Here is a 27,500-nt window from a genome sequence, read left to right on the forward strand (position 1 = left end):
CGCGCGCGCGTGTGTGTGTATACTTTTTTTCTCCCTCAATACCCCCCCCCCCCCTTTATATATATATATATATATATATATATATATATATATATATACATATATATATATATTTCTTTTGCGTTGACAAATGAGAATATTGTCATGGAATGGCCAGGCTGTTTATCTCGAGCCGTTGCAGTGGTGAATACTGATAATAGTTTGAAAAATGAACTTTTCTGTTTTTTAGTTTGTAAATTTGAATTGAATATGTTTCAGAATAGTGGATTTAAAAAAAAAAAAAGAAGTAAAAACAAACAAACAAACAAACAAACAAACCCCCAAAACAATCAAACGACCCCCCCGCCCCCCCCCCCCCAAAAAAACAACAACACCCCCCCCCCCAAAAAAAAAACACCCAAAAACAAAAAAAACAAAAACAAAAACAACAACAACCCATTTTGTTGTCTCTTGTGTATGCATGCACACAACTAAATAAATCATTGTGGATTTCTACACATTTTTTGTTGTTGTTGTTTAGCCAGGAATAACCCAAACTGTTGCTTACTGTTAACAGTAACTGAGTAAACGAAAGACTGCTTGATCCAATGAACAAAAAGTTGTGACCATCTTCATCCTCATTATTATCATCATTATCATTATCATTACCATCATCATCATCATCATTATCCTCCTCCTCCTCATTATTACTGTTATTATTGTTATTATATTATCCTTTCGCCGCTTCGTTAGGGTCGGTGACAGGGGAGGACATAAAGGATAATCTCACCATCAGTTGAGCTACCAGAGATCAGAGAGACTAGTTTCAGTTTCAGTAGCTCAAGGAGGCGTCACTGCGTTCGGACAAATCCATATACGCTACACCACATCTGCCAAGCAGATGCCTGACCAGCAGCGTAACCCAACGCGCTTAGGAGACTAACAAAATGTATTCGATTTTAAGTTTTGATAAACCTTGTCCCCCGTGGTAGAGACTTTGCAATGCAGACCCGGGTTCCTGCTGTTGATATGAACAGTAAGTTTTGTCATTGTAGTTTCAGTTTCAGTTTCAGTAGCTCAAGGAGGCGTCACTGCGTTCGGACAAATCCATATACGCTACACCACATCAGCCAAGCAGATGCCTGACCAGCAGCGTAACTCAACGCGCTTAGTCAGGCCTTGAGAAAAAAAGAAAAAAAAAGAAAAAGAATTTTTTTTTAAAGTTAAAAAATAAAAAAATAGGGAGTGAATAAATAATAGATAAATACATTAAAAAAAATAACTACTACCACTACTAATAATATGTATAAGGCGCAAACACTTGATGAAGTCATTTTTGTCATTGTTAATCTTGAGTAACATGGAAGTGGATGAATATCTAGCATAAAAGCATCATAAAACCAACAGCAAAAAAATAATTTAAATCCTTTTAGAACATTTGTTTCTTCGGCTGTCAGTGAACTCTTGTCAATGAAAACAATGACCTTCTTTTATTTTAAGTATATGCATGATTACTACTTTAAATTGTTCAACTCAACATGAAAGTGTTGCTTGATAACAGAGGAATCGCCATAATTGTTTCAGATCATAATAATATAAAGAAAGAAGAAGAAGAAAAAAAAAAGGAATGTGACCAAAAGGACATTGGGAGGATAGATGTAAAACATTTTGCATGTCATTAAAATGCTGTATAAGAATATATTTTATAAAAATTAATGTGCAGTCATATTTATGTTTCATCAAACTAACACATGCTTTCGTCATCGGTTAAAAACTCTCTCCATACGAACGGCGAAAGTATCGACGTTAACAGCGTTTCACCCCAATTACCACCATCAAAATATTACAAGCGGAAGGCTCTTACACTGAAGAGGTGAATGTTGACAAAGAATACCACAATTCTGACGATGGAAGCTAAAGGTTGGGTCATTCAGACACCCACTGGACATCCGAGGGGTCTGTGTAGAGGAGAAGAGAGGACTGGCCGTACTGAGAGAGTTAATCCTGAGCTCTCTTATTCTCTTCTTCTGCGTTCTTGAGCTGAAATTCCCACGTTCACTCGTATGTACACGAGTGGGCTTTTACGTGCATGACCGTTTTTACCCCGCCATGTAGGCAGCCATATTCCGTTTTCGAGGGTGTGTATGCTGGGTATGTTCTTGTTTCCCAAACCCACCGAACACTGACATGGATTACAGGATCTTTAACGTGCGTATTTGATCTTCTGCGTGCGTATACTCACGAAGAGGGGGTTTCAGGCACTAAGCAGGTCTGCACATCATGCTGACCTGGGAGATCGGGAAAAAAAAATCCACTCTTTACTCACCAGGCGGCCGTCACCGAGATTCGAACCCGGGACCCTCAGATTGAAAGTCCAACGCTTTAACCACTCAGCTATTGCGCCTGCCTCAGTCTCTTCAATCTCTCTCCAGCCGCAGTGTACGCAAATCCCTGGCACGAGTCATGACCTACGTGAACCAGGAGATGAAAAGACACCTGCGAAGGCACTTCCGCTCTCAGAAACACATCTTCAAAGACCTGCGGCCCAAAAAGACCAGGGCCATACGACGTCACCTGACCCCTCACGAGAAAGACCTGAAAACGCCCAAGCAGCAGCGCAAAGAGAGGCTGTACCCTGTGCGTGTGTATGCCGTCAAAATTTGTAATGGTGTCTGAAAAAAAGAAGAAAAAAAAATTGAAAAAAAAAAAGAAGAAGAAGAAGAAGAAATTTTGAAATTTTATCAAAGGATATGATACTTATACCTGTCTGTGATAGTACAAACATTCGGAATTTTGATCTTATAATGAAATATTTATGTGAAAAATAAACGTGCACAATTTCATCGAAGGACTGTGATGGCACGAACATTCATAATATTTTATCATGTGATGAAATACACATATCTGTCTGTGAAAATTAAACATTCACAATTTTGATCTTGTAAAGAAATATTTTATGTGAAAAATAAACGTGGACAATTTTATCAAGGTATGTAATCTGTCTGTGACACCCACAAACATTCATAATTTTTTTTTTATCATGTGATGTAATACACATATCCGTCTATGGAAATCAAACATTCATAATTTTTTTTTTAATCATGTGATGTAATACACATATCCGTCTGTGGAAATTAAACATTCATAATTTTTTTTTATCATGTGATGTAATACACATATCCGTCTGTGGAAATTAAACATTCATAATTTTTTTTTATCATGTGATGTAATACACATATCCGTCTGTGGAAATTAAACATTCATAATTTTTTTTTAATCATGTGATGTAATACACATATCCGTCTGTGGAAATTAAACATTCATAATTTTTTTTTATCATGTGATGTAATACACATATCCGTCTGTGGAAATTAAACATTCATAATTTTTTTTTATCATGTGATGTAATACACATATCCGTCTGTGGAAATTAAACATTCATAATTTTTTTTATCATGTGATGTAATACACATATCCGTCTGTGGAAATTAAACATTCATATTTTTTTAAATCATGTGATGTAATACACATATCCGTCTGTGGAAATTAAACATTCATAATTTTTTTTTATCATGTGATGTAATACACATATCCGTCTGTGGAAATTAAACATTCATAATTTTTTTTTTATCATGTGATGTAATACACATATCCGTCTATGGAAATCAAACATTCATAATTTTGATCTTGTGATGACATATCTATGTGAAAAATAAACGCGCAACAATTTTGATCATATGATGAATACTTATCCGCAAAAAAATAAACATTCAGAACTTTGGTGTTGTGATAAAAATACTTCTTTTTTTCTGTTTGTGAAATATAAGATTTTCAGAAATTTCATCATGTAATGAAATACACATATTCGTTGGTGGAAAATAAACATTCACATTTTTTATCTTGTGATGACATATCTATGTGAAGAATAAACGCACACAATTTTGATCATGTGATGAAATACTTATCTGTGAGAAAAAAAAGATTCTGAGTTTTGATCATGTAATGACATACTTGTATTATTCTGTGAAAAATAATCATTCAGAATGTTGACCATGTGATGAAATACTATCTGCGTGTGGAGGATAAACACTCAGAATTTTGATCATGTGATGAAATACTTATCCATCTGTGAAAAATAAACATTCAGGATTTTCTTCATGTAATGAAATACTTAATTGTACATCCCATGATTGTGTATTTGTCTGTGAACGCATTCCGGTTAATTTTTTTATATTTTTAATAAAAACGTATTCTGGATATAAAACTGTGTGCACGTGCCTTTCCAAGATTATATGCTTGAGTGTGTGTCTCGTATATTCTTTCACGTACATACTTCTGACTGAAGAACTAGGAGAGAAAAAAAGAAGAAGAAAAAAAGAAAAAAAAACCCACAAGGGTCACTAATGTTCAGTTCAGTATTTGAGTTACCCAAGTTAAGAGCATAATCTGGTATTTACCTTAGAGGTTCTGAGGGAAAAAAAAGCTTATAAACCCACGATGCGTCTGTGGATGTGTTGCTCTAATTACCTGACCAACACTACAAGTGTCTGTATCTCTCGGGCCTGGTTGACGCCGAGGTGTCATTATAACAGGAAATGTAGAGTACAGCTTTGTCACGCAGTCCCAAACCAAAATGGACCTCCATAGCAACATCATCATCATCATCCTCTTCCGTCACCATCATCATGAATATAAATAAAGAAGTCCCAAAGTATGTGGCGTTTCATGCCCTGCTGTCATGGTGACCTCAGTTTCGATACGCACCCACTTCCGTGCCTGGGGTTAGTCCTGTCAATGTCTTCAGTGTTGGCAGATTCATGGGGGGGCTATTGTTTGAGGGATGTGGTGGCGGCCTCCACTCTGAGAGGGACGCTCACTCAAGTCTGGCTCCGCGACTGAGCCATTTGTGCCGTCTGCAGGGGGCTTAGTAGGCGGTGTCCTAAGTAGGTTAAATCAGAACAGGCACCACTGAACACCACCGAAGTGACTCAGCAGCAGTGCAGGGTCTCCTCTGGTGTGTTGCCCCCTGGCGATCTAACATCGATGGTTCCCTGCAGACTGCCGACGCTAGGACTGTGATAGACGAACCCGGGTGTGGCTGTGAAAGTGGGAACTCGGAATGAGCGGCGTGGGAGAAATGCCACTGAAACGGTGCAGATGATGGGGCAGCAAAAAACAAAGAACAACAACAACAAGAACAACAACAACAACAACACACACACACACACACACACACACACACAAAACAAACAAACAAAACTTTCACGTGTTGACAAGCATTTTCCCTTTCACGACTTCACATGCATTCTACTTATCGTGTGTTGTTGATAATACACACGAATCAGAGCAGATACTGTGGAGTGATGGCTTAAAGGCAACGCGTCCGCCTAAGAAGCGAGAGAATCTGAGCGCATTGGTTCGAATCCCATAGTTTCCGGTATTTTCTTCCCCTCCACTAGACCTTGAGTGGCGGTCTGGACGCTAGTCATTCGGATGAGACAATAAAACCGTGGTCCTGTGTGCAGCATGTACTTAGAGCACATAAAAGAACCCACGACAACAAAAGGGTTGTCCCTGGCAATATTCTGTAGAAAAAGTCTACTTCGACAGGGAAAGCAAATGAAATTGCAGGCAGGAAAAAAATACAAATAAATAAATAAATAAAGGTGGCGCTCTCAGTGTAGCGACACACTCTCCCTAGGCAGAGCAGCCCGAATTTCACACAGAGAAATATGTTGCGACACAAAGAGAGTAACACAATACAATACAATACAACACAATACAATACAATACTGATGCAGGTCACCACCAAAATCAAATCAATAATTATTTCTATTCCGACAGCAGAAGGCCACGTCCACAGAATAATTCCATGAAAATCTTCCTCCAACTTTTTGTGTCAAGAAAGAAAGACAGATAGACAGACAGACAGACAGACAGACAGACAAAGCAGAGTGAAAACACACGCTTACAAGACCAGCATCAGGAAAATGGGTGAAGGGTGTGGGTATGTGCAAACACACACACACACACACATACACAGACACACACACACACGCACACACAAACAACAAAACAACAGCAACAACAACAACATATACTCTCCACAACAAATCTCCAGTGAATTGTTTTAATCAGTTCATTAGTGCATCATAAAAATCCGCGGCAGTATGCGATTAAAACCCTGCTAACTGTTGATGAATGACACAAGAGGTCATTATACGATTGCATCATGAAGTATGTGAATTTACAATTAATATTTTGAAGAATATCTCCCAATATATATATATATATATATATATATATATATATATATATAAATATGTGTGTGTGTGTGTGTGTGTAAATGCAAACATATATATGTATATAATATATATATATATATATATATATATATATATATATGTGTGTGTGTGTGTGTGTGTGTCTCTCTCTCTCTCTCTCTCTCTCTCTCTCTGTGTGTGTGTGTGTGTGTGTGTGTGTGTGTGTGTGTGTGTGTGTGTGTGTGTGTGTGTGTGTGTGTGTGTGTGTGTAAAACTCTGGTTTTAAGGCACATTCCGTGATACTTATGCTGCTGAAGTACACAGGTTTTAGTTGCAAGGGTAAATCTACACACATCAGTGCACGTACTTTGTTGGGTGAAAGCATTACACACTTTACTGGGGTTTCTGACAGAAAGAAGGCCAACAGAGTATATACATGAACCCGAAACACAGATCTATAAACACTTATAACGTTCTGTGATTTGTATCATTTAGTAACACTGCCTTAAATGTGCAACAATGCTGTGTGTGTGTGTGTGTGTGTGTGTGTGTGTGTGTGTGTGTGTGTGTGTGTGTGTGTGTGTGTGTGTGTGTGTGTTGTGTCTGAGATGAAGATAAACATGGTGTAAATAAACAAAATCAACAGGAAAGACTTGTTACAGTTAAAAAAAAAAATCCCAGAATCATTCTACTTACAAAAAAACCAAACCAAAACAAACAAAAACAAAAAAACCTATCAAATCTGCTTTCTTCAGGGGCTGTAAACTGACCCGGAAGAATCTTCAGAACAAGATGACATCATCAATAAAGGCAGCTGTTCCACACACACACACACACACATGGTTTCAATGACAATGTAAACATTAAAAGATAAAACTGCACGGTGGTCATGTATTTGAAAGGAAGAATCGAACCAGCTGTTCCACAAAACCATTAATAAAAACTACCATGAAAATGTCATTTCTCAGGACACTGACTGGAACCTGCATGATATGATGATCGTGACATGTCACTGGCCGAACTAAACACAAGATGATCATGACATGTTATTGGCTGAGCTAAACACAAGATGATCACATATTCATTAGCTCAGCTAAACACAAGAGCAACCCTATTCGTCGCTATCTCACAACCGCAGTGTTAAGTCTGAGTGAACATTGATGATCTATTTTTAAAATCTGCTCACTGGCAGGGGATTAGGGTGGGGTTAGGGTGTGGCGGGGGTTGGTGAGGGGGGGTGGGGGGGGGGGATATTGAAGGAGGAAGGTGGGAGGGGGGAGAGAGAAAAAGGGGGAGAAGGTGGGTGGTGAGGGGGATCTGCCTGAATCAGGCTGGAAAGGAAAAACATCTTTACAGCCCAGCGAAGCTTTAGTTTCACTGTTAAATAAACATTACTCCTTTTTTTTTTCTTCTTCTCCATAATCTTTACCAGTTTAGGGCATTGTAATAGACAGCCCTGAAAAGTACTTACGAAAAAAAAAAAAAGAAAAAAAAGAAAAAAAAAAAAAAAGAAAGAAAAAGAAACAACAACATAGCAATGCAGAATGAAAATAGGAAACTGTTCATTTATAACCTCACTGCCCTGTCTACCCATCCCCTGACAAAATACCCCTGTGCCTTAGATTAAGAATTCAATACAGGAGAGACAGATAGATAGAGAGACAGTCAGACAGATAGAGAGAGAGACAGACAGACAGGCAGACAGACAGAGACAGACAGAGATATAAGGGGGGCAAGGGCGCAAAAGTAGGGGCTGTTTATTCCCTGCAAACCTAACATTTGTATGATTTCATCTGAACAGGCTCTTTATCATCAAGTTTGTGTACTAAAAACAAGTATGATATTGCATGACGTAACACCCCTGTGCCTTAAATTCATTACAGGCGAGAGAGACAGAGAGAGAGACAGACAGAGAGAGAGACAGACAGAGACAGAGAGAGAAGGGGACAAAGGGGTGGAAATGGGTGTGGTTTTTTTTCCCTTGTAATTCTAACATTTTGTATAATTTTATTTGAACAAACTCATAATGTACTGTAAACAACAACAACAAACAGGTATGATATCGCAGCTATCAAAACACCTGAACGACATCGTAAATTTGTGTTCTTAAGGCATAAAATACGAAAGATGCCTTTCAGAGTTGGCTGCATAGTGGAAAGCATTCCCCGGTCTTTGTTCTGCTTGCTTTTCGGCTTAGCACAAAGAGATAAACAACAAAGAACTTATCCCAGCTACAGAGAAAAAAAACCCTATATTCACCACATTCACGTTGTCTTCAACTGCTGTATGCTGTCTAAAGAATGAAAAACTGTGCATGCTACTTTTCAGGAGGCTGAGACAATGTACAACTGTTTTGCAAGCTGTTCAGATAATAATCGTACACTTTTGGCTCTTTTCCTATTCTTTTTGCATGCTCATCATGTTTTCTTTTATCCTTGTACTTGTATATCAAGTGTAACAACATTTATATGTGTATAGTTTTCTGTGTCTAATAGAACAACGACAGATATGTAAGTAGGCTACTGTTGGAAAAATACAAATTCATTCATTCATATCCATACTCCTTTCCAGTTTATGGTAATGCGTGCCATGTTGATACATATACCATGCAACAATTTGTAACCCCCAAAATTCTAAACAACTATAAAAAACAACAACACTAAGTCCTCTGCCAAAGGTACCATTATGTACAATTAACTACAAAGCAGTGTGTTCGTCTGACGAACATGAAGAAGAAGACTATGAAGCGAAAGATATATCGATTTATGCATACATAGGACTTTGTACAACAGTTCACTAAAGGTTTACAAAATGCGTGCACAGTAATAAAAAAAGGAAAATTAAAATAAAAATCTATCAGAAAAACAAAAACTGACAAACAGAAAGAAGCCCTTACTGGTAAAAAAAAAAAAAAAAAGACAAAAAAAAAAAAGACCTGTCAGTAAACAAAAACTGACACACAGAAAGAAGCCCTTACTGGTAAAAAAAAGAAAAAAAAAGACAAAAAAAAAAAGACCTGTCAGTAAAACAAAAACTGACAAACAGAAAGAAGCCCTTACTGGTAAAAAAAAGAAAAAAAAGAAAGAAAAAAAAAAAGACCTGTCAGTAAAACAAAAACTGACAAACAGAAAGAAGCCCTTACTGGTAAAAAAAAAAAAAAAAAAAGACAAGAAAAAAAAGACCTGTCAGTAAAACAAAAACTGACACACAGAAAGAAGCCATCAGTGGTGATGAAAGGAGCTGAAGGAGGGAGAAACCAACATGGATTAAAATCAGACGGTAAATCAAAGATAGAACAACTTACTTCATCATGTTTCACATTGATCACGAAGGCCACAGTGGAAAAAAGCAAACAAAACAAAACGAAACAACAACTAAAAAAAACAACCCCCCAAAAAAAAACCCAACAAAAACAAACAAACAAACAAACACACACACACACACACACACACACACACACACCACCCCCTAAAATAACACCAAAAACGCCGTTTATATAACGCTGCTTCAGTCGATCATTCTAAATGTTTTGGATCACTATGCCAAAGTATAGAAAGGAACAGAGAAAGCAAAACTTCCATCTCGCGGTTCCAGCCATACTAGATGACGTCACATCTGTCGTCAAACAGCTTGTTACAGAGAGAAAATTGCCGATATAAAATGCAGATAGAAAAAAGCATTCTCAAACCAGTGAAAAAGAAAAAAAACAACCCCAAAAACGAAGAATAAAAGAAAGCATCAGGTAGATTCCAGAAAAAACCAACGAGATTCAGTGACCACATCTATCACTGTAGTCCTCCAATATTAGCATGCTGTAAAGTGGCAAAACAAAATTAATGTTCTTCCTGGCCAAAAAATGAGTTATACAGTAAAAAAAAAAAAAAAAAAAAAAAAAAAAAAAAAAAGGAAAAAAAGATCAAGAACAGATCGGCATCAAAATGACAACAAAAAATATCTGAAAGAAAATCATGTATATAGTGTCAACAGTGCATCTTCCTTCCAAATAACACACACACACACACACACACGCATATCTATATCTATCTATCTATCTATCTATCTATCTATATATATATATATATATATAGAGAGAGAGAGAGAGAGAGAGAGAGAGACATTCATGTGAACAGACAGACAGATAGACAGACAGATAGACAGATACCCAAGTTTGCCTTCGAGTCAACAACCCCACACACTCCTTTCCTCCTCCCCAGCTGGGCGCTTCATAGATGAAGACACACCGGGCGGGGGGGGGGGAGGTCAGGGGGGGGGGGGGGAGGGGGGCGGGGTGGAAGAGAAGAGAAGAGAAGAAAGAAAAAGAAAGAGAGTCCATGAGGCATGGAGCCTGATCCTCTAAACACCCCCCCCCCTTCCCTCCCCAACCTCCACTTCCCCCTTCCTTCCTCAGCTCTTCAAAGATGAAGACACGCACAAGGGTGGGAAAGGGTGTGTGTGTGTGTGTGTGGGGGGGGGGGGGGGTTGGGGGTGGAAGAGTAGAGAAGAGAAGAAAGAAAAACAAAGACAGTCCACTTGAGGCATGGAGCCTGTTCCTCTGTACAAACCTGACTCTCTCAGCTCTTCAAAGATGAAGACAGAAGAAGGGACGGAAAACCACGCAAAGAAGAATCCATGAGACATACAGGCAGGGCAAGGAAAGACAAGGCAAGGCCAGGAAAGACAAGGCAAGGCCAGGAAAGACAAGGCAAGGAAAGACAAGGCAAGGCCAGGAAAGACAAGGCAAGGAAAGACAAGGCAGGGCAAGGAAAGACAAGGCAAGGCCAGGAAAGACAAGGAAAGGAAAGACAAGGCAAGGCCAGGAAAGACAAGGCCAGGAAAGACAAGGCAAGGAAAGACAAGGCAAGGCCAGGAAAGACAAGACAAAGCAAGGAAAGGCAAGGCATGACAAGGAAAGGCAAGGCAACTAAGGCAGGTTGTACTGTTACTCCCGGTCTACTGATCCAGCACCGTAGTTCTCACTATGATCTCCGTCACGGAGTAAGGGTCGCAGTTGGAGGACGGACGTCGGTCCTCAAGGTACCCGAAGCCGTCCTCCGCCACCTGCCGCGGGATGCGGATCGACGATCCCCGGTTGGCCACGCCGGCCGAGAAGTCGTCGATGGCGGACGTCTCGTGGCGGCCCGTCAGACGCCGGAGGTTGTCCGCCCCTTGGTTGGGGTCATAGGCCCGGATGTGCTCTTTGTGCTTCCGGGACAGTTTGGCGATGGCGTCCTCGATCACTCTGTAAATTAGAAAAAAAAAAAAAAAAAAAAGAAAAAAGAAAAGAAGGGAATTTTGGTGAGGGAGTGTTTATAAAAATCTGTCAACAACGTGTGTTACAATCAAATATGTACACAGCTCTCTCCGGCAAACCATAATGATTGTGTGCTTCACAAACAAACAAACAAAAACACCCCACCCCCTCCTTCCAATTATAGATAACCACCAGCTGAACCTCAAAACCACCATTCCTGCAGTGGGCTTCCATAGAATTACAGACCTATCATTAAATCAAGCTTGTCGTCTACGAATACCGAAAGCTCCTCCAGCAGAACTTGCCTTACTCATTCCCCTCTCTATGAAGTTTTATTTATTTATCTATTTATTCATTAATTTTATTGCGGTGCAGTCGCCCTTATTCACTCAAAGAGCAGCGATATGAAGAAACGAGGTTCTTCAGTTTAATCAGCACCAATCCGTGCCTGTCACCTTTAGGAGTTTAAACATACGGTGGCCGCCGGGCCGGTGCCTCTCATGAATGGAAAGAGGGGGGGACTGGCGTGTGTATCCGGGAACTACAGCTGGGTAAAGAGTCTTGTGTTTGACGGAGAGAAAATAACAGCAACCTGTCAAGAGGTCGACTGGTGAAATCTCACTTACTGCTCCCCCCGCTATCCTCCTCACTCTCCCAAACTCTCTCTTTCCCCCCTCCCCCCCACCCTCCATCATTATACACATCTCACCCTTACTCCTCACCCCACCCTTCAAACTCAGTGTTCTAGTTGTGGTGTGTGTCTGTGTGTGTGTTTGTGTGTGTGTGTGTGTGTGTGTTTACTGAGCTTAAAACGTGACAATTGGTTATAATGAATGCGCAATATGTAGGAAGAATAATGTACAATATGCAGGATGAATGTACAATGGAATATGTCCAATGCTAACGTCCATATTCTAAATATATTTCTGTTTAATAATTACGATGTAATAATTAATTGCAATGTTTTTAAAAGCGAATATGTGAAATGCTTTTATTTGAGAACATATGTTTATTACTCTTGTTTAATCAAGTTATCCGCGTGTGTGGGGTGGGTAGGGGGGGAGGGGTGTGTGTGTGTGTGTGTGTGTGGGGGGGGGGTGGTTGGGGGGGGGGGTGTGTGCGGGTGTGTGCTGATTATTTGGTTGTGGTTTTCCGCAATTCATCTTTATTCATATCTTATCTATTATAATCAATGTGCAGTATAGTAGGCTATGTTTATAATCATATTCAAATAATGTTTCTTATTTCTTTCTGTTTTTACATTAAGAATACTAGTTATTACCTGCAGTGTGTGGATGTATGTATGAAACGATGTATGTGATATTTTTTACATTTGTATCTTCGTAATATTTGTAGGGGCTGTTGTTGGCTTTTACAGTTATGGTCCCCATGTTGTTTACTTGTCTATGTTGTGATAATGCACCTGACCAAATTTCTCCAGTTGGAGATAATAAAGTTACTCTTATCTTATCTTATCTATTACCCCTCACTTTCCCAAACCCTCCCCTCCCCCCCACACACATCCCCCCCACTCACTCCTCACCCTACCCTTCAAATCCTGTGATCTATGCAGTTTTACCCCATCATTCCCCTCACACCCCCACCCCCACACCCCTACATCCTCCCCCTCACTTCTCATCCCACCTTTCAAATCCTGTGATCTATGCAGTGTGTAATCACACCTGTTACCCCATCATTCCCCTCACACCCACACCCCCACCCCCCTACATCCTCACCCTCACTCCTCACCCCACCCTTCAAATCCTGTGATCTATGCAGTTTTACCCCATCATTCCCCTCACACCCACACCCCCACCCCCCCTACATCCTCACCCTCACTCCTCACCCCACCCTTCAAATCCTGTGATCTATGCAGTGTGTAATCACACCTGTTACCCCATCATTCCCCTCACACCCACACCCCCACCCCCCTACATCCTCACCCTCACTCCTCACCCCACCCTTCAAATCCTGTGATCTATGCAGTGTGTAATCACACCTGTTACCCCATCATTCCCCTCACACCCAGACACCCACCCCCCTACATCCTCACCCTCACTTCTCATCCCACCTTTCAAATCCTGTGAACTAACTTTAAAGGTTGTAATCAACCTTGTTACCTCTCACTCTCCCAACTCCACCCCCCCCTCCCCCCAGAGCACACACGCAGCTTCTACACCCTCACTGCTCATCCCACCCTTCAAACCCTGTGATCTATAATAGGGGTGGAGTCACACTTACTACCCCCATCACTCCCCCTCACCCCCTATATCCTGCTCCTCAATATGATCTCATCATAAAGAGCTGTAAGCACACCTACTACCCCCTCACTTCCCCCCCCCCCCTCGCCCCCTTTACCCCCCCCCCCCCCCCCACACACACACACATCCTCACTCTCACCTTTCAAACCCTGTGATCTATAAAGTGGTGGAATCACACTTACTACCCCCTCACTCCCACCTGCCCCCCCGTCCCTCTGACCTCTACATCCCCCTCCTCACCGCTCATCCCACCTTTCGAACCCCATGAACCAGCTACAAAGGTTGTAATCACACCTATTACTACCCCTCACTTTTCCAACTCCCTCCCCTCACACCCACACACACATCCTAGTTGCTACACTACAGCTCCACCCCCTTTTTTGTATTTTTTTTCCTGCATGCAGTTTTTTTGTTTTTCCTATTGAAGTGGATTTTTCTACAGAATTTTGCCAGGAACAACCTTTTTGTTGCCGTGGGTTCTTTTACGTGCACTGAGTGCATGCTGCACACGGGACCTCGGTTTATCGTCTCATCCGAATGACTAGCGTCCAGACCACCACCCAAGGTCTAGTGGAGGGGGAGAAAATATCGGCGGCTGAGCCGTGATTCGAACCAGCGCGCTCAGATTCTCTCATTTCCTAGGCGGACGCATTACCTCCAGGCCATCACTCCACAAAAAAATGGCTGTAATCACACCTACTACCCGACCACTCTGTCTAACCCCTACACCCACCCCCGCACTGCTCGTCCCACCTTTCGAACCCTGTTATGAACTAACTGTTAACGGTGTAATCACACCTGTTACCCCTCAGTTTCCCAACTTCCTCCCCCTCCCCACACACACATCCTACCCGTCACTCCTCACCCTCACCCCACCTATCAAACCCTGTGAACTATAACAGCTGTAATTACAACTACTATCCTTAATTTTAGCAACCCCACCCCCCACCCCTCTCCTCCCCCATCATCCCCCTCACTCCTCATCCCACCCTTCACACCCAGTGATCAAAAATGGGGTGTATTTACACTTGATACCCCATCACTTTCCCTCCCCATCCCCTCTACATCCCCCCCCCCCCCCCCCCGCCCCCTCACCCCTCATGTCACCCTTCAAACCCAGTGATCAAAAATGGGGTGTATTTACACTTGATACCCCATCACTTTCCCTCCCCATCCCCTCTACATCCCCCCCCCCTCACCCCTCATCCCACCCTTCAAACCCTGTGATCAAAAATGGGGTGTATTTACACTTGATACCCCATCACTTCCCCCCACCCCCTACATCCTCCCCCTCACCCCTCATCTCACCCTTCAAACCCAGTGATCAAAAATGGGGTGTATTTACACTTGATACCCCATCACTTCCCCCCACCCCCCTACATCCTCCCCCTCACCCCTCATCTCACCCTTCAAATCCTATGAACTAACTATAAAGGGTTAAATCATACCTGTTAACCCTCACACTCCTAACGTAGTGACGGCTCCTTGAGAAACTCAAAACTGAAAACTGAAACTTTGTGGAGCACTCACTTCAGACTGTCTGGGCGTATATTGGATTTTGTCCTAACGTAGTGACGCCCCCTTGAGAAACTGAAACTGGAAACTGAAACTTTGAGGAGCACTCACTTCAGGCCGCCGGGTCCTCTCATGGGCTCCGTGCTGTAGTTGCAGTGGGCCCCTGCCCCGTTCCACTCGCCGGTCATTGGCTTGGGGTCCAGAGACGTCACGATGCCGAACTCCTCTGCCACCCGGTGCAGCAGGTAGCGGGACACCCAGAGGTGGTCGCCCATCTCGATCCCCTCGCAGGGCCCCACCTGGTACTCCCACTGTGGGCGAGAACGATGCAGTTACAAAGTATGTTAAATCGTCTCCATCCTTTTACAGGGCCCGACATTGTACTCCCACTGGGGCGAGGACAATACAGCAAAGTATGATAAATCATCTCCAGTCCCTTTACAGGGCCCCACCTGGTACTCCGAATGGAGCGAGGACGATAGAGCAAAGTATGATAAACCATCTTCATCCCCTACACAGGGCCCCATCTTCTTCCCCCACTGGGGAAGACAATACAACACAAAGTATGATAAACCATCTCTGACCCCTTTATGGGGCCTCCCACCTGGTATGGGGGAAGACACTGCAAAGTATGATAACCATCTCAATCCCCAATGGGGAAAATAATACAAAGTATGATAACCATATCCCTCCCCACAAGGGAAGACACTGCAAAGTATGATATCCATCTCCATCCCCACTGGGGAAGATAATACAAAGCATGACTGGGGAGGATAATGCAATGATAACCATGTCAATCACACTGGGGAGGATAATGCAAAGTATGATAACCATGTCAATCACACTGGGGAGGATAATACAAAGTATGATAACCATGTCAATCACACTGGGGAGGATAATGCAAAGTATGATAACCATGTCAATCACACTGGGGAGGATAATACAAAGTATGATAACCATGTCAATCACACTGGGGAGGATAATGCAAAGTATGATAACCATGTCAATCACACTGGGGAGGATAATGCAATGATAACTACGTCAATCACACTGGGGAGGATAATGCAAAGTATGATAACCATGTCAATCACAATGGGGAGGATAATGCAAAGTACGATAACCATGTCAATCACACTGGGGAGGATAATGCAAAGTATGATAACCATGTCAATCACACTGGGGAGGATAATGCAATGATAACTACGTCAATCACACTGGGGAGGATAATGCAAAGTATGATAACCATGTCAATCACACTGGGGAGGATAATGCAAAGTATGATAACCATGTCAATCACACTGGGGAGGATAATACAAAGTATGATAACTACGTCAATCACACTGGGGAGGTTAATACAATGATAACCATGTCAATCACACTGGGGAGGATAATACAATGATAACCATGTCAATTACACTGGGGAGGATAATACAATGATAACCATGTCAATCACACTGGGGAGGATAATACAAAGTATGATAACCATGTCAATCACACTGGGGAGGATAATGCAAAGTATGATAACCATGTCAATCACACTGGGGAGGATAATGCAAAGTATGACAACCATGTCAATCACACTGGGGAGGATAATACAAAGTATGATAACCATGTCAATCACACTGGGGAGGATAATGCAAAGTATGATAACCATGTCAATCACACTGGGGAGGATAATACAAAGTATGATAACCACGTCAATCACACTGGGGAGGATAATACAATTATAACCATGTCAATCACACTGGGGAGGATAATGCAAAGTATGATAACCATGTCAATCACACTGGGGAGGATAATGCAAAGTATGACAACCATGTCAATCACACTGGGGAGGATAATACAAAGTATGATAACCATGTCAATCACACTGGGGAGGATAATGCAAAGTATGATAACCATGTCAATCACACTGGGGAGGATAATACAAAGTATGATAACCACGTCAATCACACTGGGGAGGATAATACAATTATAACCATGTCAATCACACTGGGGAGGATAATGCAAAGTATCATAACCATGTCAACCACACTGGGGAGGATAATACAAAGTATGATAACCATGTCAATTACACTGGGGAGGATAATGCAAAGTATGATAACCATGTCAATCACACTGGGGAGGATAATGAAAAGTATGATAACCATGTCAATCACACTGGGGAGGATAATGCAAAGTATGACAACCATGTCAATCACACTGGGGAGGATAATGCAAAGTATGATAACCATGTCAATCACACTGGGGAGGATAATACAAAGTATGATAACCATGTCAATCACACTGGGGAGGATAATACAAAGTATGATAACCACGTCAATCACACTGGGGAGGATAATACAATGATAACCATGTCAATCACACTGGGGAGGATAATACAAAGTATGATAACCATGTCAATCACACTGGGGAGGATAATACAAAGTATGATAACCATGTCAATCACACTGGGGAGGATAATACAAAGTATGATAACCATGTCAATCACACTGGGGAGGATAATACAAAGTATGATAACCATGTCAATCACACTGGGGAGGATAATACAATGATAACCATGTCAATCACACTGGGGAGGATAATGCAAAGTATGATAACCATGTCAATCACACTGGGGAGGATAATACAAAGTACGATAACCATGTCAATCACACTGGGGAGGATAATACAAAGTATGATAACCATGTCAATCACACTGAGGAGGATAATGCAAAGTATGATAACCATGTCAATCACACTGGGGAGGATAATGCAAAGTATGATAACCATGTCAATCACACTGGGGAGGATAATGCAAAGTATGATAACCATGTCAATCACACTGGGGAGGATAATGCAAAGTATGATAACCATGTCAATCACACTGGGGAGGATAATGCAAAGTATGATAACCATGTCAATCACACTGGGGAGGATAATACAAAGTACGATAACCATGTCAATCACACTGGGGAGGATAATGCAAAGTACGATAACCATGTCAATCACACTGGGGAGGATAATACAAAGTATGATAACCATGTCAATCACACTGGGGAGGATAATGCAAAGTATGATAACCATGTCAATCACACTGGGGAGGATAATGCAAAGTATGATAACCATGTCAATCACACTGGGGATCAAAACACAATAAAAACACGTACATCACTGGAAGTAGAGACAGCTAGACAGAACCCACAATCTTCCCAAAGTATAATCAATCATTTATAATTCACTGACATAACTGTATTATATAGTCAGTTGTGTCCGATGATGACTATCAGAACAGCAGAGGAGGCAACTGCTGTCCCGACTACTACCTGAACTAGAATTTGATGAAAGTGGGGGAGTGCCTTGCCCAAGTTACATCCCCACTCTCTCGGCCAGTACAGCTTTAGGCCAGTCGGCGTTGGGACGGCCTCCCCCCCCCCCCACCCCCTCCCCCACTCCAAAGGCCAGCTAGCCCCCAAGGCTGCAGCACTAGGAGCCAGTGCAAGCTTGCCTCCCAGTTTGAGAGTCCTAGTCCTTCACAGAAGACCAAGCTGTAAATGATTTCCCACTGCAGTGGGGAAACCATCAATCATACAGCTCTCAGTTTGCTAGTTTGGCCCAACTGTAAGCCTATAATTATCAATCTATGATAACTATAAGCCAAGCGTCGAGCCATACAAAGACAAATTCTTTATCAACAAGGAACGTGCTTTATTCATTTATTTTTCATTCTTTAAAAATTTTTTTTACATCCAGCCCTCGCCTTAAAAAAGGGGACTAAAGCGAAACGAAATAAAACTGAAAACACACGTGTCGCTACAATCAACCTCCCTTCTTCCCTGTCATCCCAGCCTCCGCCCAAATCCTGGCCAGAGCGAAGCAAAAGGAAAACACACATGTGAGCAAACGAAAGGAAGAAAAGCACGCAAACACCACAGCCTCCTTTAGCAATCAAACCCCAGCACCCTGCTCTCACCACACACACACACACACACACATACACACACACCACACACACAAACACGCACACACACACACACACACATACAAACACACACGCACACACAGACACAAACACAGACACGCACAAACACACACGCACAAACACATTCACACACACACTTAGACACACAGACAGACAGACAGACAGACAGACACACACACACACACACACACACACACACACAGAAACACACAGGTACACACAGACCCAGACCCAGACCCAGACCCAGACACACACACACACACACAGAAACACACAGGTACACACAGACCCAGACCCAGACACACACACACACACACAGAAACACACAGGTACACACAGACCCAGACCCAGACCCAGACCCAGACACACACACACACACACGTACACACACAAGAAGGATTCGCCAGAGGCTGCTTGCACCCAAAACCACCGGACATAACACTCCAGTTGTAACCACCCTATCTTACCCCATCCACTTCACACACCTTTCTCAACCTTCCTCAACATCTCCCTTATCGGTAACCCCCACCCCCTCAATGATGACACACGCATGTACACACACACACACACACACACACACACACACACACACAAGGATTCGCCAGAGGCTGCTTGCACCCAAAACCACCGGACATAACACTCCAGTTGTAACCACCCTATCTTACCCCATCCACTTCACACACCTTTCTCAACCTTCCTCAATATCTCCCTTATCGGTAACCCCAACCCCCTGAATGATGACACACGCATGTACGCGCACACACACACACACACACACACACACGCACACACACACACAGACACACACACACGCACGCACACACTCACACACACATCGTCTAATATCACTGATAGTGAAAAGACGCGAAACAAAAGAACGAACACACACACACACACACACACACGCACGCACGCACACACACACACACACACAGGCGCACACACACTCACACACACACACACACACGCACACACACAGAGGAAGGTGGACAGACAGACAGACAGAGACAGCCAGAGGGAACCCACAAAGGATAGGGATGAGATCAACACGCACCCTCTTTGCACGGCATGTGAGTGTCACTGTGTCACTGTGAGCTGGCCCATAGAAAGAAAGGACATGTGCCAGATGTCAGCCTGTTCTTGTAACATGTTATTCTCTCTGTCCGTCTGTCTCTCTTTCCATCTCTGTTTGCCTGTCTGTCTGTATGTCTCTCTTTCTCTCTCCTCTCTCCCCTGGCGACCTAATATCGAAGGTTCCCTGTGGGCTGCCTATGCTTGGGACTGCGTCAGACGAACCCGGGTGTGGCTGGGTAGAGAGGAATCGGAATGAACGGGATGGGGGTAAAAAATGCCACTGAAACGGTGCAGATGACAGCAAACAAACAAACAAACAAACAAACAAACAAACAAATGATTAACGAATAGTAAAGAGTGCTAACTTTCTCCATTCACAAGGTACACAACTTCAAGTCAATGCTGCTTTAACTCACTCAGTACGGCCAGTCCTATCTTCTCCTCTACACAGACACCTCGGATGTCCAGTGGGTGTCTCAATGACCCAACCTTTAGCTTCCGTCGTCAGAATTGTGGTATTCTTTGTCAACATTCACCTCTTCAGTGTAAGAGCCTTCCGCTTGTAATATTTTGATGGTGGTAATTGGGGTGAAACGCTATTAACGTCGTCTCTTTCGCCGTTCGTATGGAGAGAGTTAAGCTACCGATTCAGCTAGCACACAGGTAGATAAAAGGTACACTGGAAACAAACCCAGACACTTCATCAAAAAGAAAGCAAGTACTGGTCATTTGACATGTGCGCACAGCAAGCAATGACAGAAGAAATGTGCTTCCTTTGTTTTTTGAGGAAGTGTCTGGGTTTGTTCCAACGTACCTGTTATTTTTTTTTACCTGTGTGCTAGCTGAATCGGTTGCGTTAGCAGCATGGACTTGAAGTTGTGTACCTTGTAATTGGAAAGGGTTACCATTCTTTACTATTTGTTTATCATTTATTCTCCTGGCCTCATATTTTATTCATTCTGAAACAAACAAACAAGCAAGCAAGCAAACATGTACAGACCTGTGCGGGCATGACCTCAGCGTTGCAGCCGCAGATCTTGACGCCGGCGTAGAGACAGGCACGATAGTGCGCCTCTACCACGTCACGCCCGAACACCTTGTTGGCTCCCACCCCGCAGAAATAGGGACCTGTCAGGACACACGCAGCTTTGTTGATGAATCAACAGTACTCACTTCAACACGCCGCTTTGTTCATCTTCAACACGCCGCTTTGTTCATCTTCAACACGCCGCTTTGTTCATTAAGACTGCTCAATTTAACACGCCGCTTTGTTCATTCATGTGGAGTGATGGCCTAGAGGTAACGCGTCCGCCTAGGAAGTGAGAGAATCTGAGCGCGATGGTTCGAATCACGGCTCACCCGCCGATGTTTTCTCCCCCTCCACTAGACCTTGAGTGGCTTTGTTCATTAACACTGCTCACTTCAACACGCCACTTTCTTCATTAACACTGCTCACTTCAACACACCACTTTGTTCATTAATGCTGCTCATTTCAACACACCGCTTTGTTCATTAACACAGCTCCCTTTAACACGGTGCTATGTTTATTAACACTGCTCACTTTAACACGGCGCTTTGCTTTGTTCATTAACACTGCTCACTTCAACACACCACTTTGTTCATTAACACTGCTCACTTCAACACGCCACGTTCTTCATTAACACTGCTCACTTCAACACGCCACTTTCTTCATTAATGCTGCTCACTTCAACACGCCACTTTGTTCATTAACACTGCTCACTTCAACACGCCGCTTTCTTCATTAACACTGCTCACTTCAACACGCCACTTTCTTCATTAATGCTGCTCACTTCAACACGCCGCTTTCTTCATTAACACTGCTCACTTCAACACGCCACTTTCTTCATTAATGCTGCTCACTTCAACACGCCACTTTCTTCATTAACACTGCTCACTTCAACACGCCACTTTGTTCATTAACACTGCTCACTTCAACACGCCACTTTGTTCATTAACACTGCTCACTTCAACACGCCACTTTCTTCATTAATGCTGCTCACTTCAACACGCCACTTTGTTCATTAACACTGCTCACTTCAACACGCCACTTTCTTCATTAATGCTGCTCACTTCAACACGCCACTTTGTTCATTAACACTGCTCACTTCAACACGCCGCTTTCTTCATTAACACTGCTCACTTCAACACGCCACTTTCTTCATTAACACAGCTCACTTCAACACGCCACTTTGTTCATTAACACTGCTCCCTTTAACATGGTGCTTTGTTCATTAACACTGCTCACTTCAACACGGCGCTTTGCTTTGTTCATTAACACTGCTCCCTTCAACACGGTGTTTTGTTCATTAACACTGCTCACTTCAACACACTGCTTTGTTCATTAACACTGCTCTCTTCAACACGCCGCTTTCTTCATTAACACTGCTCACTTCAACACGCCGCTTTCTTCATTAACACTGCTCACTTCAACACGGCGCTTTGCTTTGTTCATTAACACTGCTCACTTCAACACGGCGCTTTGTTCATAAATTAACACTGCGCACTTCAACACGCCACTTTCTTCATTAATGCTGCTCACTTCAACACGCCGCTTTGTTCATTAACACTGATCACTTTAATATTATATATACTGCTCACTGCTGAGAGAGAGAGACAGACAGACAGAGAGAGAGAGAGAGAGAGAGAGAGAGAGAGAGAGAGAGAGAAGGGGGGTGGGTGGGATAAAAAAAGAGAGGGAGATAATTATGAGAGAGACAGACAGACAGAAACAGAGAGACAGTGTGGCCGAAGATGGAAGGGGTTTGGAAGGGGGAGGACGTTGGGGGCGGGCGGGGGATGGGTGGGGGCTGCGGGTGGGTGTGTGTGGGGGGGAAGGGTGTGTGTGGAGGAAGTGGAAAGGTGCAGATGTGGGGGAAGGGGTAGGTACAACACACCTTGTGGGCCCGGGAAGCCACACTTGGGCCAGCCAAACGGGTAGTTATCGCCGTCCAGCATGGTGTACTCCTGTTCAATGCCGAACCACGGCTTGGCACCCTTGGCCTCGTTCATCACCGCCTCGCAGCTCAGGCGGTTGTTGGTCTCTGGGGACAGGAACAGCAACACACGGATATATACATACATACATACACACACACACACACACACATATATATATATGTGTGTGTGTGTGTGTGTGTGTGTGTGTGTGTGTGTACGTATGTATATATATATTTGTATTTGTATTTGTTTTTATCACAACAGAATTTTCTGTGTGAAATTCGGGCTGCTCTTCCCGGGGAGAGCGCGTCGCTACACTACAGCGCCACCTTTTTTTCTTTTTCTTTTTTTTTTCTTTTTTTTTACTGCGTGTAGTTTTATTTGTATTGGATTTTTCTACAGAATTTTGCCAGTAACAACCCTTTTGTTGCCGTGGGTCCTTTTACGTGCGCTAAGTGCATGCTGCACTCGGGACCTCGGTTTATAGTCTCATCCGAATGACTAGCGTCCAGATCACCACTTAAGGTCTAGTGGAGGGGGAGAAAATATCGGCGGCTGAGCCGTGATTCGAATCAGCGCGCTCAGATTCTCTCGCTGCGGACGCATTACCTCTAGGCCAGCACTCCACGTGATATATATATATATATATATATATATATATATATATATATATTGTTTTTTTCCCTTTTTATTAGGGAGTGTCTGGGTTTGTCCCAATGTATCTTCCATTTCATTTTATTTTTTCTAACCTGCGTGCCAGCTGAATCGGTAGCATGGTAAGCAGCATTGACTTGAAGCTGTGTACCTCTGTCAATGGACACAGTTGCCGCTCTTTAGTACTGGATATGATTTATGACCACTTTCACCCCACCCCGCCATGTAGGCAGCCACACTCCTGTTTGTTTTGGTTTTTATGGTGGGGGAGGGAGGGCGTACAGGCGGTGGGGTGGTGGTGCATTTTGCGATTATTAATACCATGCTTGTGCCTCTGTGTGTGTGTGTGTGTTTTGTGTGTGTGTGTGTGTGTGTGTGTGTGTGTGTGTGTGTGTGTGTGTGTTATTTTTACCATGCTTATGCCTTTATGTAGTATAGTATTTGCATTCTATGACTTTAAGTAGCATTGTGTAGTGCATGCAATGACATATTATATAATGTAGTTTTGTGAAGTGTAGACCCTGTTTCAGGGCGGGGACTGGACGAAAAAAAAAAAAAAAAAAAAAAAGCGCCAGTGCTTATCTATTATCCTCGATAATAAAGAATTTGTCTTGTCTTGTCTTGTCTCCCTCCCACACCCCCCCCTCTCTCTCTCTCTCCCACTCCCTTCCACCCACCCTCTCTCCCTCCCCCCCTCTCCCTCCACCCATCCCTCCCTCCCTCCCTCCCTCCCTCCCCTCTTCTCTCTCTCCCCCTCCCCACGCCCCCCAACACACACTCACCAGCGGGCTCCTTGTTGAACTTGAAGACCTGGCAGAGCAGCAGCTTGTTGGGCCCCTGGCGGAAGGGGTCCCTGAAGAGGGCCACAGGGTGCATGTACATGTCGGAGTTCGAACCCTCCGCCTGGTACGTGCTGGACCCATCAAAGTTCCACACTGGGCAGTCTGCAACACGCGCGCACGCACACACACACACATCATTATTTATATACACGCGCACACGCACACACACACACATCATCATTTATATACACGCGCGCATGCACACACACACATATCATTATTTATATACACGCGCGCATGCACACACACATATCATTATTTATATACAAGCGCGCGCACACACACACATCATTATCTGTATACACGCGCGCACGCACGCACACATATCATCATTTATATACACGAGCGCACGCGTACACACAGACACACACAAACAGACACATATACACGCACATACACGTGCGCTCGCGCGCGCACACACACACACACACAGACACACGGACAGACAAGCACACACACACACACACGCACGCACACACAAACATATATAGATACATACATACACAGACACACACACAAAACGCATAGACACACACATACATACAACACAGACAGACAGACAGACGGACACACACACACACACACACACACACACACACACACACACACACACACACACACACACACACACACACACACACACACACACACACACACACACACACACACACACACACACACCACATAGAGACACCGACACACACACATACCTGTTGATCTGCACGCGCATGCTTGTGAAATCTACATCAGAGAAAACTATAGGTAATCATTATGACAGAGCGTGTCAAACTGTACCGGGACAGATGACACCTTGTTTGATTTTCTCCAGCGGCAAATCAATATATCCAAAACAGCTGTGACCGTTCACGAAAATAAGATTCACCCACGCAACTCAATCCCCCCCACCCCCCACCCCCCACCCCCAACACACACACCCTCTGTGTGTGTGTGTGTGTGTGTGTGTGTGTGTGTGTGTGTGTGTGTGTGTGTGTGTGTGTGCATGCATGAATTTATTCATTATTCATTTATTCCATCATGATGGTGACAATAGCTGTTGTTGTATAAGTGATACTGGTGATGGTAGTAGTCATTTTACTATCGATTATAACTGTCGTACGTGAATTTGATGATAACAATGTGGCTTTTGTCATCTGGCTGTTGAAACTGATGACATTCTCTCTCTCTCTCTCTCTCATCCATCTGTCAATCTGTGTGTGTGTGTGTGTGTGTGTGTGTGTGTGTGTGTGTGTGTGTGTGTGTGCGTGCGTGTGCGTGTGCGTGTGTCTGTTCTTTATCATATTCTTTCTGCAGGACTTTTTTTCTCCTATTCTAATTCTCTCTTTCTCCCCTTTTCATTAAATATATATGTGCTATTGCAACTGATGTAGATTAGCAAGGACAGATTGGAAGAATGGGCCATGCCTAAAAAATCTTAATCCTTGAATAAAAAAATGTTCTGAGTTCTGAGTCTCTCTCTCTCTCCCCTCTCTCTCTCCCTCCCCCCTCTCTCTCTCCCTCTCTCTTTCTCTCTCTCCCCTCTCTTTTTTTCTCCCTCTCTCTCTCTCTCTATCTCCCCCCCCTCTCTCTTTCTTTTGACTACACACAAGCCTATCTGTGTCTTCGTGATTAGATTTAGTAGACCAAAGTGTTCTCCTGCTCTCCACACAAAGCGCCCCATGTGAACATAATTCAGCGGCTTCGTTCAGTTCTTTTCAACCATATTAATTTCATCGCAAAAGCTATCCATCCATCCATACGATCTACATTCAGATTCCGTGAACCTTCTGCTGAAGTTGATCCATTCATGGCTCTGGTGTCACCATACAATTATCTATTCGTGTGTCATGTAATTTGAGGCACAATTTGTTTGTTACGGACGATGATCACGAATAAATAAAGATGAAAGGTTGTGTGTAATGTCCTGTCGAGTTGTTGTTAAAATTCGTGTTGTTGGGAGGAGGGGGGCGGGGGGGGGGGGAGGGGGGAAGTAGCTAACTTCATAATGTTCTGGTTTCGGTTTTATCAAGGAGGGCGCGTCACAGTTTTTGGACAAATCCATGTACGCTACACCACATCTGCTAGGCAGATGCCTGACCAACAGCAATATCTTGTTCAAAATTCAAATACTACTGCTTGAACTTGAAGTCTTCCTTGGGGGCTTTCAGTAATATTATCTCTCTCTCTCTCTCTCACACACACACATACACACACACACACACACACACACACACACATATATATATATATATATATATATATATATATATATATAATATATATATACAAATGTATATAGACGTGAATATATGTCAACGGTGTGAGGAAAACAAGCTCAGATTACAACACTTCCGCCATTCAAAATAAGGGGAAAAAAAAAGAAAGAAAAAAAAAAAAAAAAAGAGGGGAGGGGGGGGGGGGGGGGGGGGGGGGGGGGTGGATGTTAAGGGTTTGTATGTCATGTTCAAATGTGTATGGGGGGAGGGATTCAAGATTCAAGATGATTTAGTCATATACAGGCCAAGCCCCCCCCGCCCCCCCCCCCCCCCCCCCCCCCCCCCGTCCCCCCTTATGTGAACATTATACAATGCGAACACTATAATGCAACATATACATACATATGGAAAACTTGATATAACATCAGTTCCAAATGAGAACTAGCCCAGCTACGAAACATGATGCATGATTAAGAATCGATATTGTCATGACGTAATGATTTATCAGACTTTGAAAAGCTTTACAACC

At 43.1% G+C, this 27,500-nt stretch overlaps 2 protein-coding genes across 3 annotated transcripts in view; one reads left to right on the top strand and one right to left on the bottom strand.

The window, feature by feature from the left end:
- LOC143289591 (large ribosomal subunit protein uL29-like) overlaps window positions 1–2,896 on the top strand; it is an 8,238-nt gene extending 5,342 nt beyond the window's left edge. For both annotated transcript variants that reach the window (XM_076598625.1, XM_076598627.1), the window contains exon 4: window positions 2,412–2,896. In XM_076598625.1, coding sequence (XP_076454740.1) covers window positions 2,412–2,655 — 244 coding nt within the window. In that variant the 3' untranslated portion in view covers window positions 2,656–2,896. The remainder of the gene's footprint in view (window positions 1–2,411) is intronic.
- Window positions 2,897–10,570: 7,674 nt separating this feature from the next.
- LOC143289592 (glutamine synthetase-like) overlaps window positions 10,571–27,500 on the bottom strand; it is a 26,294-nt gene continuing 9,364 nt past the window's right edge. Inside the window, exons 3-7 of the mRNA XM_076598628.1 lie at window positions 24,699–24,860; window positions 23,220–23,366; window positions 21,305–21,432; window positions 15,381–15,580; window positions 10,571–11,481 (exon numbers count right to left, since the gene is read on the bottom strand). Of these exons, the coding sequence (XP_076454743.1) occupies window positions 11,193–11,481; window positions 15,381–15,580; window positions 21,305–21,432; window positions 23,220–23,366; window positions 24,699–24,860 (926 nt within the window). The 3' untranslated portion in view covers window positions 10,571–11,192. The remainder of the gene's footprint in view (window positions 11,482–15,380; window positions 15,581–21,304; window positions 21,433–23,219; window positions 23,367–24,698; window positions 24,861–27,500) is intronic.

This window comes from Babylonia areolata, chromosome 14, assembly GCF_041734735.1.
Source record: "Babylonia areolata isolate BAREFJ2019XMU chromosome 14, ASM4173473v1, whole genome shotgun sequence".
In the NCBI taxonomy this organism is placed as follows: domain Eukaryota; kingdom Metazoa; phylum Mollusca; class Gastropoda; order Neogastropoda; family Buccinidae; genus Babylonia; species Babylonia areolata.